At 43.4% G+C, this 15,813-nt stretch overlaps 1 protein-coding gene across 7 annotated transcripts in view; it reads left to right on the top strand.

The window, feature by feature from the left end:
• The window catches only part of LCP1 (lymphocyte cytosolic protein 1), a 92,704-nt gene that overhangs the window by 66,890 nt on the left and 10,001 nt on the right, over positions 1-15,813 (top strand). For all 7 annotated transcript variants that reach the window (XM_084767982.1, XM_084767980.1, XM_084767984.1 and 4 more), the window contains 9 exons: positions 126-258; positions 2,402-2,483; positions 3,984-4,149; positions 6,105-6,247; positions 8,820-8,915; positions 10,738-10,933; positions 12,864-12,942; positions 13,480-13,594; positions 14,622-14,755. In XM_084767982.1, the coding sequence (XP_084624108.1) occupies positions 126-258; positions 2,402-2,483; positions 3,984-4,149; positions 6,105-6,247; positions 8,820-8,915; positions 10,738-10,933; positions 12,864-12,942; positions 13,480-13,594; positions 14,622-14,755 (1,144 nt within the window). The remainder of the gene's footprint in view (positions 1-125; positions 259-2,401; positions 2,484-3,983; positions 4,150-6,104; positions 6,248-8,819; positions 8,916-10,737; positions 10,934-12,863; positions 12,943-13,479; positions 13,595-14,621; positions 14,756-15,813) is intronic.

Below are 15,813 nucleotides of genomic sequence, written 5' to 3'. Positions count from 1 at the left end.
ATGATGGGCTGATGACCTGGGTGGCCTTGTAGTATCTCTCTCGGGCATGAGAACATGAAGCCCATGTAAATTTCTTTATCTGGTTTTCATATTGCATGTAAGTCACTTCAATTATATACTTGCAGAAGAAGAAAAGTATGCCTTTGTCAACTGGATAAACAAAGCCCTGGAGAATGACCCTGACTGCCGACACGTCATCCCTATGAACCCCAACACCGATGATCTCTTCAATGCTGTAGGGGACGGCATAGTTCTTTGGTAAATGAAACTTCCTTCTTGATTTTCAAAGAATCCCCACCCCCCCCTTTGACATATTAGCACCTGAGTGCGTTTACTGTGGGTCACTTCTTTTGATGCTCACATGTGTCGGGGGGGGGGGGGGTACCTTTATGGACTCCACTTGAAAGGATACAGGGGAGTATACTAACTTCAGAAGCTAAGTGCAGTGACAGCCATAAAACTAGCATCGTTTGAATGGAGAGAAGAGATGCAAAGTACAAAGATGAGCTCATACATAAACGGAGACACAGGGATGCAGGGCCAGAGCGGCTATTTTTGGGGAGTATGTTCCAATCTGCTTCATCTGAGGGTGGCCTACCCGGATGCTGGGTAGACTAGAAAAAGGACACAGAATAGTGAGAGTTCGTTTTAAATATACACGAATGTGCACATTTAGACACATAAGCATGTGCAGACACTGCAAAGCTATGAAAATACATGCTTAAAACTAACTATAAAAGATAGTGGATTAAAATTTGTTTGTTTGTTTGTTTGTTTCACTAAAAGGAAATAGTCACACATTTTACAATTTGCTTTTGTGGGGACCATGAGGCTGGTCAGTGGGTTCAGCATCTTCCATCAAGCCTGATGACCTGAGTTTATCCCCTAGGAGGAAAGAACTGACTCTTGCAAGTTGTTCTCTCTCCCTCCCTCTCCCTCTCCCTCTCCCTCTCCCTCTCCCTCTCCCTCTCCCTCTCCCTCTCCCTCTCTCTCTCTCTCTCTCTCTCTCTCTCTCTCTCTCTCTCACACACACACACACACACAGTGACACGTACATATTCACACACATGCATATAAGTAATATTGTTTACAATTTTTTGGTTTTGTTCCTTCTGGATGTTTTTGCCCCAAACTCAGGGCCTTCCCCATGCTGAGCAGGAGCCACTGAGCCATGTTTTCATCCCCCCTTTTCCTCGGTTACAGTGTTGACAGGGTCGCAGTCAGGTGGCTGGGCTGGCCCTGAGCCCACCCTGTAGCCCAGGCAGGCCGTGGCCGTGGGATCCTCCTGCTTCAGCCCCCTGAGTAGCTGAGATTATGGGTCTGAACTATCAAGTCTGTTTTTTTTTTGGAGATTTGTTTTCCATTTTCTTTCTTTAAATAAAATGGAGGTTACTGAAAGGAATTTATTTTATGCCCTGTTGAAGGTTAAATAAAGAATAACTTGGTGGCTGGGCATGTTGGTGCATGCCTTTAATCCCAGCACTTGGGAGGCAGAGACAGGTGGATTGCTGTGAGTTCGAGGCCAGCCTGGTCTACAAAGTGAGTCCAGGATAGCCAAGGTTACACAGAGAAACCTTGTCTCAAAAAACCAAAACAAACCAAACAAAAACAAACCAAAAAAAGAATAACTTGTATAAAATCAGTTTCTTATAAACAGCAATTGCTTGTTTTGGTGTCTGATCATTGTATTGGATACTTAAGTGAGGGAAATTTATCGCGCATTGATCAAATGAGTACAGAGCAATAGGACACACCATTATATGTTAAGTTACAGGTATTGATCAGATGTCAAATGAAAATGTAGACATTATATAAACCCAGAAGTGTATCAACAGTCTCTTGCATAGTGGGGACAGTTTACAAGGCTAAGAAAATGATGGGGGATTTACTTTAATTACTCACCAAGAATTTAATAATGTTTGAAGGTAGTGGTTTTCAACCTGTGGGTTGTGACCTCTTTGGGGTCACATTATCAGATATGCTGTATATCAGATATTTATGTTATGATTCACAACAGTATGAAAATTACACATAAGAAGTAGCAATGAAATAATTGTACGGGGGGGCGGTTATCACTACAACATGAGGAACTGTGTTAAAGGGTTGCAGCATTAGGAAGATTGAGAGCTTCTTTTCTAAGGGAACCAAGGCACAGTTTTAGCTTAGGTGAGTGAACGAAGTGGGAGCTCCATTCCTTATCTCGGTGTGTTGTGATAGCTTCATGAGCATTGTTGGTTTCCCACAGAGACTCAGAACCTACCCACGGTGTCACAACTCATTCACACCGTGTGTAAAGAGGGTGTTATTGACGTCCTTGGTTCTGGTCATGCCGGAACTTGAATGCAGTACCACTCTGTTACCCAGAGGGCTACATCCTTTAATTGTGTTGTTTCTCTTTCAGTAAAATGATCAACCTGTCAGTGCCAGATACAATTGATGAGAGAACAATCAACAAAAAGAAGCTCACACCCTTCACCATTCAGGTTGGTCTCCCTGCTGCTACCCAAGTGTGGCGCTGGCTCGGTGTGAATGCGCGCCATGGTTGCTGAGTCAGCGTTCTGCAAGCGCTCGGACTTCCATCCCCAAATGCAGGCTTTGGTTGATGGTGTCTTAGAGCCAGTGGGCAGAAGGGCATATTTCTTTCTGTTCAGTGTTTTTGGTGTGGCAATCAAGAAAGGAGTTGGTGTATGTTAGTAGCTGGGTTTGTTTAGGCCACGTAAGTATAAAATTTGTATTGGCCAGAATTGTAATGCAAAGTTTTTTTTGTTACCATTTTATCTTTGAATTGGTGCCAAATACATAGCATTAGCTGAAAAGAGAAGCAGTTCTAAGCAAGGAAAAGATGAAAAATGGGAAATGCTCTGGAGGCCTCCACAGCCCTTGCTGACACAGCCAAGAATGGAATAAATGCGACCTGCTTCCATGCCTCCATTTGTTGATTAGCTGAAGCAGTCGCTAGCACGAAATACGCTGTGTCTCTATCTTATGTTCCAATATTTTAACATTATTGTAATTCTCTGGCTCAGGAACCATGCCTAATACTTTCAGTCATGAATAATACATTATTTTCTGTTTGGACGTAAGCAACTCTGTGTACTTTTAAAATGAAAGAAGTGCAGCCAAACTGGGAACAATAATTGAACATATGGATGTGCGCTTAACGTCAGATTTACTCATAATCTTGGCTATAGTAGAAACCGCATTTTTAAAAAAGTATTTACTATTTGGAGTGGTTGGGAAGGACTTACTGGTGGAGTTTGTTTTGTTCTTAATTTATCATATATACGAAAAGGCTTATCTACTTCTCTGACACTGACCTCTTCCTTCATGGGCCCAAAAATAGGGCATAGAGATTGCGTTCTCCAAGGCTCCCAGCTGTGTCTGGGTAGGCACAAGCATGGCTAGTCTAGCACCTTGGGACCTGCGTACCTGTGTGCATGCATATAAGCACATCTTCTAATTACCATAGAGACTCGATAACTCCTTCTGTTAAAAACCCATTTATCTTCTCTGGGAATTTGATTCATATCATTTTCTTTCCATGACATTAAATCTGCTAATCAAGAGGCTAGTTTGTTGGTTTTTTTTTTTTTAAAGACCCTGATTTACATCAATTGTCTTCTTAGCCATAGGCAGTGACGGGACAATGACTTCCTCCAGCTAACGGAGACTTTGTGTGTATAGTCTTCATCAGAGAGCAAAACAGAGCACGTAGGACTCACTAATCTCATGCCTGAATGGGCCTTCTACACTGTGTGCTGGTGTGGTTTACTAGGCCACTGCAGAAGCTCAGTGTGTCCGTCATTAGGTTTTCTCCTTGTTATTATTTTACTGCCTCTTCTTGGTATCCAGCCTAGTGAAGACCTTGCCTCTGGGTCCGTGACCTTTCCAGAAGGACAGCATCACAGCTGCCGCTGATCAGTAATCATTTGGCGCTGTCACCATGAAAGAACCAAGCTCACATACTTTTTCTTGTCCCCCAGGAAAACTTGAACTTGGCTCTAAACTCGGCCTCGGCCATTGGATGCCATGTGGTTAATATAGGTGCTGAGGACCTGAAGGAAGGGAAGCCTTACCTGGTCCTGGGACTCCTGTGGCAAGTCATCAAGATTGGGCTGTTTGCTGACATTGAACTCAGCAGAAATGAAGGTAAGATAAAGAGTCGGTGCTGCGAGTGGCGTGGCCTGTGTTGGTGGCTGGAGGCGGGGTGACATTAGGCATTCTCTAGCTGAGAAAACCATTCGGTTGTATTGAGTCCAAGGTGTTTAAGTAACAGACCCCATCTACGCAAACCAGACTTGCAAAACGACAGTGCAAAGGTTTTCAGAGGCCACAGGCTAGCAATAGCGCTTTAGATTATGGAGCTCAACCTGCCTGGCACCCCGACCCCAGCAGCTGCTGCAAAGCTCATGCTGTCTACTGAGGCTTCACAGCAAACAAGATGAGTTGTAATGCATATTCTTGTGAGACTAATCACATTCAAATACTTTAGCAAATGCACCTGATTACGCAGCAACTTATCCAGATGGTCAAGGAAGCTGTAGTTAGCGTTTATACAGGGTGGACAGTCAGTCATATTGTAGTCGTGCTGGTAGTTTGGCAAAAAGTGGATTTTTAGATACTTTTACCATGCAAAGAAAAGAGAACAAACATGGTTTGTTTGCACTAAGTTGCCTGGTTAATCACATCACTGTGTCTAGCATCATCAGTACATGAAAATATCATACTATGTACCTTAAATATATATAGTGGATTTTAGAAAAAACAAAAACAAAAACGACAACACATGTAGAGCTTGGACATCCGGAACTGAAGCCAGGCCCACTGGCACTGACCTATAATCCCAGCCAGTTGGGAGGCTGAGGCAGGAGGCTCACAAGCTCAGCTCCTGCCTAGACTTTAGAGTGAATTCAAGGCCACCCTGGGCTACTAAGTGAGACCCTGACTATTTGCACAAGGCCATAGGTTCAACACCCAGTGCCATGGAAAAAGAAAAGAAGAGGAAATTTTCTGAACAATGTATATAAACAACAATAGCCCAGTTGAGTAGAGGGCATGTACCTTGATAAGTGTCACACAGGTCATGATGCCTTTCAGAAAGTACAGGTACAGATCCCACTACTCTGAAATCTGTAGCGAAATTATACATTTCAGTTATGCAGATTTAAGTTCTTAATCTTATTTATTTATTTTATGCATATCAGTGCTTTGAATGCATGTGAACCACATGTACGCCTGGCACCTCTGGAGAGCAGAAGGTGTTCTGTTCCATGGGAGTGGAGCTATAGATGGTTGTGAGAGTTCAGGAGGGTGCTGGGAATTGAACCCGGATCCTCCGGAAGAACAGCCAGGATCTTAACTGCGGAGCCATCTCATCAGCCCCAGCTATCCGTATTGTGTAAAAATCTATGTGTTCAAATTATAATAAGCAGTGAAAGTGTTGAGATATTACTTTTAGAACCAAGACACTGAGCATTATATTTTAAAAGCAAAAATGGAAAAAAATAGCAAATGAGAATCTTGAAACCTAAGAGAAAGGATATTGATTTGCAAAATCGAATCTGCTAAATTTAAACCCAACCAAAGCAAAAAAGATTTACTCATCTGGGGAAGCATAGAGGAAAGTTGATTGCATTGTTGAGCTCTAATTATACAGCTAAGCGTTTGGACCATAAAACACCAACGTGAATAGAGAAGAGAACACGGTCGTGATTGCAAAATTCGATCTCCTAAAAGCAGAGGTGTCATTGTGGTATGAAGTGTGGTCCAGTAGACCAAACAGAGTACATCCAGCTCATCACCATGGTTACCTTCATGTTGTAACTAGTGTTCTTAGGCAAGGCTTGAGATTTCTTGATGCCCTGTCTTTTCTGATTAAAAAATGGGAATAATAAGTTAGCCTACAACAATATACCCCCCATACGAAGTATTAGTAAGTTGTTTACTTCATGGGAAGGCTTTAAGACATTGTGTTCATATGGACAATGATGCTCTTTGCTTTTCTAACAGGGCTCCATGTCAGGAAAACCAGATACCCCAAACATCCTTGTATTTATTTTGGGTCTTTTTTTTTTTTTTTTTTTTTTTTTTTTTTGCCTCCGTAGCTCTAGTTGCTCTTTTGAGAGAAGGAGAGAGCCTAGAGGATTTGATGAAGTTGTCTCCTGAAGAACTCCTGCTGCGGTGGGCTAACTACCATTTGGAAAATGCAGGCTGCAACAAAATCAACAACTTCAGCACTGACATCAAGGTAGGAGAACGCCATTGGACACGCCTACCACAGTGGATGGGGATTTGTGGGGCTAGTGGGGAAAGGACAGGTGCTGGGCCTTGAGTCTTAGCAGCTCAGGCTTAGGGTGGTTCTGTTTGGAGGCACTCGCCATCCCCCAAGGGTTAATGCGCAGCTCTAGTTCTAGGCCACATACCCATCTTCCCAGAGCCCTAGTGCAGCTTCTGAGGGAGATGGGTCTTGCCTTGAGGTTACAGAGTAGGAAGGAGGTCATCAAGAGAGCATGATGGTACGAGAGAGATGCTGCTTTCGAGGTAAATAGATTATATCTAGGGGCTGGAGAGATGGTTGCCAGTGGTTAACAGCTGTGCACTCGTGCAGAGCAGAGTTGCCTGGCATCCCATGAGCTAAAGAGATCCAATGCCCTCTTTTGGCCTCTGTGTATGCATGGACAAGTGCACCTGCACACACATGTGCACATATCATGCAGATGCATGTGCACATAAATATCTTAAGAAAGTGTACGTAAGACTTTAATGTCTCTGCCTTTGTAAATTGTGTCAACCTAGAGAGATTCCCTTTAAAATGTTAAATAAAGATGTCTTCCCAAATACTAGTAATAGTAAGCAAGCACAGTGCTTGCTCCCTGCTAGACACTGGCCTCAGTGCTTTTATAAGTGCATGATTGACTCACTGAATCCTTACCGCAGACTCTAAGGTAAGGGTTTCACAAATAAAAAGCAAAGAGACAAGAGCTCCATAAAAGAATGGCCAGGAAGGCAGGCCTGTGGTCTTCGAATTTATGAAAAATTCTACATTAAGGTGAGAGGAAACAAGTGTAACTGGTGACAGATGAACCAGAGTAAAAAGTGCCTCTAAGGGGCAGCTTAGGAGTGCTAGAGAGCAGTCCTATAGAGACAAGGTGACCCACAGGGACACAAATGTTACCGAAGATTTCAATGTCCACTCCCCTCAAAGGAGAAGGAAACTTTTTCCAAAGAGAAAGAGCCAAAGGAAAGGTCACACGACCTGCCAAGAGTCCACCAGGCCTGTAGTTGATTAACAACAGCCTCTGGCTGCTGTCCCATGTGGACTGACCTGGTGGTGTTCGGGCAGAGGTCCAATCAGAATAAAGCATGCAGCTGAACCGCCTCCCACCCCCCCACCCCCCACACCATTCCTGGGGAGCTCAGCTAAGCACACTTCCCCTGGTTATTAACATCCTTCCAGCACCACCAGACGAAACGGGGCTTAAGAGGAGCCAGGCCACACTTCTGTTTGTGTTCAGTAGTTCTGCCCTGACATTGTTGGAAAACTATGCACCCAAAATTATGATCTGAGTCATAAGTGGGCCTGTTTTACTCTCACCAAACGGCTCCATTCTTAAGGTGATTAATCATTACTTGAGACTTTGGGAAAGGTCAGTGGGGCACTTACACAGTACGTGTGCCCTGTGTGTATGTAGTATATGTGTCTGAAGTGTGTGTCCAGGTTTAAAAAAACGTGCAACTTCTGAGTTTTCAGTATTTAAACTAAATCAGAGGGATTTTAAAAAAACAATCTCAACAAGTGAAGTGCAATTCTGTATGCTTTCACTGACTGAGGATAAATTTGTATTTTTAAGATCATGGCTGTGGAAACTCTGTTCGTCGGTAAGCATATTAAACAATCCAGTAAAGCTTCAGAATTCAGACCCATTCCAGTTCATTATAACCCAGCCTTGCTGTGCTTTCCAGTTTCTAGAGAAATATGAAATAAGTTTACCACAGTGATAATTCTCCTTTTACTAAAAGACTACCTGTGGCCTGTAGTCCCAACACCTGGGAGCCTGTGGAGGGAGAACAGTAAGTTCGAGGCCAGCCAGCCCAGGATGCATGATGCAACCCTGTCTCGATAAACAGAGGAACAAATAAATAAACGCATCCAGATGGCCCAGTGGCAGACACTTGCTGTCAATCCCGAGAACCTCGGTACAACCCCCCCTAGGAGCCACATGGGAGGAGAAAACAAACACCCAAAAGTTGTCCTCTGGCCCCAGAAGCAGGAGCTCCTTCCACATACACATAAATAAATTGCAATTTGGGGGAAAAAAAAAATCAAGACTACTTACTAATGTCTCAATTGTCTGTCTTTGAAATCTTTTCTTTTGCTGATTGTCCACTTGAATGTATTTTTAAACTCTGCTTTAAACTTCTGCTTCCTCTCTCTGTCACTCTTTTTTTTTTTTAATTAACCCTTAGCTGGCTGACTTCTACAGCAGTGTAAAGGTATAGACGTGTTTTCCTGTATACAATTTAATTTATGTAAATAAGTTGCTCATGCATCCTCCCCCAGGACAATAAAGTCTTCGTGTTGTATGTTGGTCCTGTTGTTGTTTTTTTTAAACTGTTAGACTCTTAAGAGAAAACAAATACAGTATAAGACTGGACAAAGTAAACCTTCTCGTGAATGAATGTTTCTAGCTCAGTTAATTGCTATATTCCTGAATGACAAGAATAAGAAACACAATGTTTTTAGAAAGTGATTGCTGTGTTAAGCGTGTAATTAGCTCCACTGTTCTGAAATTGTAATTTTTCTTTTAACTGTTCCTCAGGACTCCAAAGCTTATTACCACCTGCTCGAGCAGGTGGCTCCCAAAGGAGACGAGGAAGGGATCCCAGCCGTTGTGATTGACATGTCCGGATTGAGGGTAAGGCTGTGCCCGCTGTCTTCAGAGAATGCGGCGCTTTCTTGGTGTTGACTCTTCCTTTGTGCCACCTCGTCCCCTGCTCTGCTTAAGTGCCTGATAAACTATTGAACACTGTCAGCAATTTTTGTTAATAATGATGGGAAAACTGAATCTGCACACAAAACACCAGTATAAGAAATGAGCAATAACGAAGTGTTGTGTGCCGCTCAAAGTGCTTTTTCCATGCCCATCATTTCAAGGCTCAACAGCACCAACCTGGGTCTAAATACTGAAACACAGCTCTTTTTATTTAGTATTTTTAAATTTTCAACTGACGCCATAATAACCATTGCGTTATGGGATATGACGTATATGCTATATTAGTTAGCTTTCTATTACTGTGATTAAACGCTGTGAGCAAAAGCAACTTGGGGAGGACGGAGTGTATTAGGCTTACACTTCCTGTCACGGTCATTGTAGAGGAAAGTCAGGGCACAAACTGAAGCAGGAAGCGTGGAGGAATGCTGCTTGCTGGCTTGCTCAGTCGGCTTTCTTGTGCCAGCCATCAGAACCACCTACCTAGGGGCGGACCTTTCCCCAGTGGGCGGGGCGGGGGCAATGGGCGGGGCTTGGGCGGGGTGGGGCCCTCCCACACCAATCACTATTGAGAAAATGCTCCACACACTTGCCTACGGGCCAATCCGATGGAGGCATTTTCTCACCGAGGTTCCTCTTCTCAGGTGACTTTAGCTTGTGTCAAGTTGACAGAAAACTGACCAGGACATGTGCTCGGGTGGTGATGGGTCAAAAGAAAATTCTTCACAGGATTTTTGTTGTTGTTGTTGATGCTGTTGGTGGTGTTTTTGTTGTTTTGTTCTCATTCGTTCGTGTGTCACAGCGGTTGGGAGAGAAGCTTGGGTTTCACACACGTAGGCTAGCTCTCCACTGCAGACTTGCAGCTCACGTCCTTCGGCTTTATAACCGTTTATGACGCCGATCTTCACGCACTGCCTTGTCTGCTAACATGCCTCATTTAACGTCATTGGGATTAAATCCAGTGAGTTAACATTGAAGTGAAATCATCTCTGAAGGGAAAATGAAGCAAAAGCTAATGAAAAACAATGTTCATAAAATGAACATGTTGCTACTTCTACAGCAGCCTCAGGAAAAATCTAAAATAAGGCTTTGCTTTCTGAAAGCTGGTGATTCCGTGGACTTTAGGAAGGCTAGATCATCATCTAAGACAGTTGGCTTGTTTTAAGAGTCTGATTACAAATGCCCGGAAATTGTCCTAACTTATTTGAGCATGTGCTGCAGTCCTCAGTGTGAAATTTGCCATAACCAAGTTAATATGGCATATTTACCAATGGCAATATGACATTTACCAGCCCATTATGGGAAAAGTAATTGTATGACTAAGATATTCTTGATTTATGACTGCAAATGTCATCTATGAATTAAAAATATAAATAAAAATTATTACTTAATAAACCTTTTAATAGCAAAGTCTCCTAAAGTCTGTGCAAAAAGAAAGAAAGAAAGAAAGAAAGAAACAAACAAACAAAAGGGAGCTTAACAACTGAAGTAATTTAATCAATGCAAATAATAAGATGTCAGATTTTCCTGCATTTCTTTGGAAAAGGGCAACCAGCTGTTAGTCTGAACAGATCTGGGTCTCGGTTATGGAGCCTGTGACTTTTTGGCCTGGGTGTGTGTGGTATATGTAAGAATGAGCTGCAGGTAGGTACCTACCAGTGTTGGGACCCTACCCTCTTCTCATGTTGTGCACGTCCACATGCGTACAGATCCCTGGCCCAGCCGCTTGACATCCTTTTCATTGCAGGAGAAGGATGACATCCAGAGGGCAGAGTGCATGCTGCAGCAGGCGGAGAGGCTGGGCTGTCGGCAGTTTGTCACAGCCACGGATGTTGTCCGAGGAAACCCCAAGTTGAACCTTGCTTTCATTGCCAACCTCTTTAACAAGTACCCTGCCTTGCACAAACCAGAGAACCAGGACATTGACTGGGGGGCGCTTGAAGGTAACCTTAATGTAGCTGCTTTGGATGGTCAGGGGGAGAAAAAAAATGCTCACGGCTCTGGTTCAATGGCAATTCAAAGTCAGCCCCAAAGCAAACACAAACCCATCACATGAACAAGCAGGCCATCAATTCTCCAATACACCACAAATAGAAGGAATTAATCAAGTCAATTACAGCCAAGCAGCGACAATCAAATGCAATTACATCACATCCGTTTTTATTAGAATTAACTGTGTTAGGGAAGACAATCTATTTAGTTATTGGATAAAATAAATTCTAAGCTCCCAAAATCCTAATTTATATACTTAATGGACTGTGTTAATTCTTAAAGGCAGGAAATGGCCGCCACTCACCCTGTGAAGGGGTAGTGAACTTATACTAGGATGTGGTTGCTCATGTTTCATTTCTGCTTTACTTCTTTTTCTGGCCGTAAGGGCAAGAGAGTGTTTTGGAGCAGATTCCTGACAGTCGCACTTTACAGATTAAAGCGCTATTATTGGACAGTGACATATAACCTCAGTCAGCTCAGCTTCTACCTGTTGATGATTCCAGGATATTTACTGATCCTTTTAAAGGCATGAGCTAATCTCTACATTAATATAAAATAAAGTGAAAATTAATATTGAATGAATGCTACTAACTCAGGAAAGGGCGGGTTATTTTTCTAAGCCCTTTTCGATAGTGCTTTACTGTAGTTATCGGCACAGTGCTGGTCCATATCCAACTCTGAGGCTTTGGATATGCCATGGCGTGGTGGGTTTGTGTCCCTGATCTTGATCTTGGATCAAGCCAACTAGTCACCCATTTCTGGCTGTCTCCCCCCCCCCCCCCACATTCTGGGTCTTCCCCAATATAGCTCATATTCAGCAGAGTCTAATGCTTCCCCGGCCTCCCCACCGCCTCCCCCACTTCCTGTCTCGTCTGCTCCCCTTCGGTAATTCCCATTTCAATTCATCATCCCGCTTTATTCTGTCTTGTTTTTCTTTTTCTTTTTTCTTTTTTGGCCACCAAAACTAATGGTTCTCTTAAGATCTCTCCTTGCCCTGTACACTTAATCAATTATGTAAACAAATACCAATAATTGTTCATTTGAAATGTCTTCTAGATTGCTTACTTCCCATTTCTGCTCTTCTGGACTCATGCTGTCTCATACCCCAATTATCTTAGTAGATCTTAGGGACCTGTTTCTCCATTTATCAAGCAGTTAAATGTGCCCTACACGCCAGTACCAAATAGGATCCCTTCTGCATGTTTAATATAAATGCATATCACCCTTCGGTAATTCTGCGCACCGCAGCCAGGCCCATCTGGCATAGTGTTCATTATGTCTCTGCCTCGCTCAAGAATTTATTATAGCAATCAAGCAGAAGAACCTGCAATGGCTGGCACTGTATAATATATCAGCGTAAATCTGCAGCCATGCATGCAGAGCTTCCCAGGCCTGGCTGCGGCCTCTAGGCGGTCTCACCTGTGTGGCTACACTGCGCAGATCGCTGTCCGGTGTTCTGTATGGAGAGCTTGCCTATTGCTCCCTCTGTGCTCATGTTTACACTCTTGCTGCTCTTACGTTTTACCGTCTTCTAAAAATGCTCTCCCTACCTACCCCAGAAAGTGAAGCATTAGCTCCACACTTCCAATCTGGGCTGTGTCGTTCTTTCTCTCGTTTCATCTAAAACGGCAAACTCACCCGCCTCCTCCCTCTGTACATCCAGCTGGCTCTACGGACCCTACTTGGTGCCGCCAAATCATGTGAGGTGGCATAGAAATGCTTGTAGAAATCAAATGGGAAAAATTAGCAGATTACCAGCCCTTCCCTAGCCGTGTCTGTCTATTCTGTATCTTCCATCTGTGTTTCATACACTGTAGATAAACTTAGATCATAAGCAAGGCCTGTTCTAGGGCTTGTATTAACCAGTCTTCACTAACCTAGGTGAGACGAGGGAAGAGCGGACGTTCAGGAACTGGATGAACTCCCTGGGGGTTAACCCACGAGTAAATCATTTGTACAGGTAAGAAGAATTGGGAATTCATCCACAATATGTGGCACAGAGACCCTCAGAGAGCGTAGGACCCCACACACCATACCACTGTGGTGTGCGTCATCTTCTAAATATGTCCTTGACGGGGTTTTGGAGTAGCGCCACAGTGACCTGCTCAGCTGAGAATCGCACTCCAGTGCATCCGTTGTCACTGTGTTTAATACAAAAAGGTATACCTCTGCCAAGCGACAAACCTGCTGCGTGTCGCCAGCTCATGATCCTCTCAGGAGCAGGCAAAACAGAGTGTTAAGTGTCTCATGTGCTCTTGCTAAAGCCATCTTCCCTTTCCCGCCTAAAGGCAGTTGACGTCCACGGAAGAGACATAGTCACCTGGGAGAGTAAATCTATTTCTCGGAATCACAGTTTCTACATCTTGAAAGGTGGAGCTATTCCCACCAGGCTTGCAGGGATACTGGGAATGTTGCGGGAACTGCGTGCCTCACCGACTGTGTAGTCCCTGGGCAAAATGTCGGATCTCTGAGAATTCTGTGTGTTTGTTTTGTTCAGTGACTTGTCGGATGCCCTGGTCATCTTCCAGCTCTACGAAAAGATCAAAGTCCCTGTCGACTGGAACAGAGTAAACAAACCTCCATACCCCAAGCTGGGGGGTAATATGAAAAAGGTAAACATTGATTTTTCCCTGATGGATCATGAGGCTGGTGGCAACAACTTGCGAAAACTCTTTTGAACACTCAACCAGGCGACCAAGCTTTAGCAGGGAATTAAACAACAGTGCAGCAGTCAGAGACCCTGTGACTATTTCCAGTGAACCCAGCACTGCAGTCGATTCCATATTTGTAATTCATGTTGGACATTTCTACACATTATTGAGAAATTTTTCCAATTAAGCTAATTAGAATAAGCAAAGCAACCCCCACCCCCACACCTCTCACCCAACCCCCAGCAGGATCTTCACTCTAATTTTCTAAAGAATTGGACCTTTGTGCTCACAACTGGACTGGTACCGCGTGTCTTCTGTTAACACAGTGGGAACAGTGTTTTTGTAACAATAGGGTTGACACAGCCACTTCTCGCCACGTCTCATCTCTGTGACTCTTTTTATATTTATTTATTTACTATGTGTGTGTGCGCATGTGTGTGGCATGCATGCACATGTACACATGTGCGACAGCATGCATGTGGAGGTGAGAGGACAGCTTGCAGTAAGCCACTCTCTCCTATCTGTAGTTCCAAGAATCGAACTCGGTTGTCAGACTTGGTGACAAGTCCCTTTACCCACTGAGCTATCTTGCTTACCCTCTGTGATCCTTAATGATCTATGAGTGGCCACGGGAATGTCTTCTCTACATGTCTACCCAACTGTGTACATAGGATGGAGAATATAAATTTGTCCTGTCCATCTATCTCCAAAAATCTAGCTATTTTAACACTAGCACAGACAGATAACTGAGGATGGCTTGCTATGTAGGGCACATACTCCTGAGAGTGCTCATGATAATGAGTGTCTTCTAATGTAGATCATAGTAATTGTTCTTTCTAATGTAGATCATAATAGTACAGACCAGCTGATGTTTGAGATAACGCAGGCTTGATGTTGTTTGTTTTGTATCTTTGTTTCTATTATTTTTCCGGTATTTAGCATAACCAAGATGATGGCATAAGTTGTTTTCTTTCTGCCTCACTAACAGCTTGAAAACTGTAACTATGCTGTGGACCTGGGGAAGAATCAGGCCAAGTTTTCCCTAGTTGGCATCGCAGGACAAGATCTCAATGAAGGGAACCACACTCTCACGTTGGCTTTGGTTTGGCAGCTCATGAGAAGGTAATGCGATCCACAGGAACGAAGGAGAGTCCAGTGAATGGGCCATTTATCTAGAAACCGATAGAAAATGTTCGAGAGAGTGATTTAGTTTGGTAAAATCAAAACTTAAGTGGAATTTAGTACCTAAACACCTGCCTTTTGTTCTTCTGCTACTTTTTAGTTTTTGAGTTCTTATGAAAACGTCTTGTGAGGTGTATTAGTATTTTAGATTATTAATTCACCTACATGAATCATGCTCTTATCTTATTACAGAACGACCTTCTGTGCGCCTGGTCATTCTTTGTTCTGAACACATTTTCCCTGGCATTAATATAGCCACCACCATTTCCTCTTGACTGGCATATCTTTTCTCACCCTCTTACCTTCAGCTAATTTGTATCAATACAGTGAATTACTTTCGTATAGGTTTAAGTCTATAGGATTCGTATAGGATTAAGCAAGGAAACTTAATTAGAAGTGAACAGTCATGTAGACTAGAAAGATCTATGCTGTTGACAGTGACAAGAGCCCACATGATGTGTATGTTGGGGGGGGGGCGCCCAAGGGGTCTGGCTAGTATTGGAGGCTTCCTTTTGAGAGCACAGGAGGAGTTTGGGTAGTAGGATATAGTTTGAGTAGTTCTCTGTTTGGATTGGCAGGCTTAAGTTATATAGGTGTTTATTTGTTTGTTACTATGCATGCCCCTTATGAACAATTTAATCATATGCAGTCCCAAGTATGCATAGGGATAAGAAGGCAAGTAGGAGATTCTCCTTAGAAGTTCACCCGAGGATACAGTTTGTCTTAGTGCACGTGTACCCAGATCCAGTCTAGGCCAGATTGTGTTACTCAGACATAATAGAGTAGAAATGAAAAGGGCTTATCTGTGTTTAACCATCAAGGGAAGGAAAAACTTATTCTATTGTCCAGGGATGGGTGTACACTCAGCTCCGAACAGGTGGGGTCCTGGATTACTAACAGATCACTAACCCCGTTGTTTGGTGTGTGTGTGTGTGTGTGTGTGTGTGTGTGTGTGTGTGTGTGTGTGTTATGCACAGGTAAGGGTCCCAAACTGCCAT

The sequence above is a fragment of the Acomys minous genome (assembly GCF_964271855.1).
Source record: "Acomys minous genome assembly, chromosome: 18".
Lineage (NCBI taxonomy): Eukaryota > Metazoa > Chordata > Mammalia > Rodentia > Muridae > Acomys > Acomys minous.
This window is presented reverse-complemented; position numbering and strand designations above follow the sequence as displayed.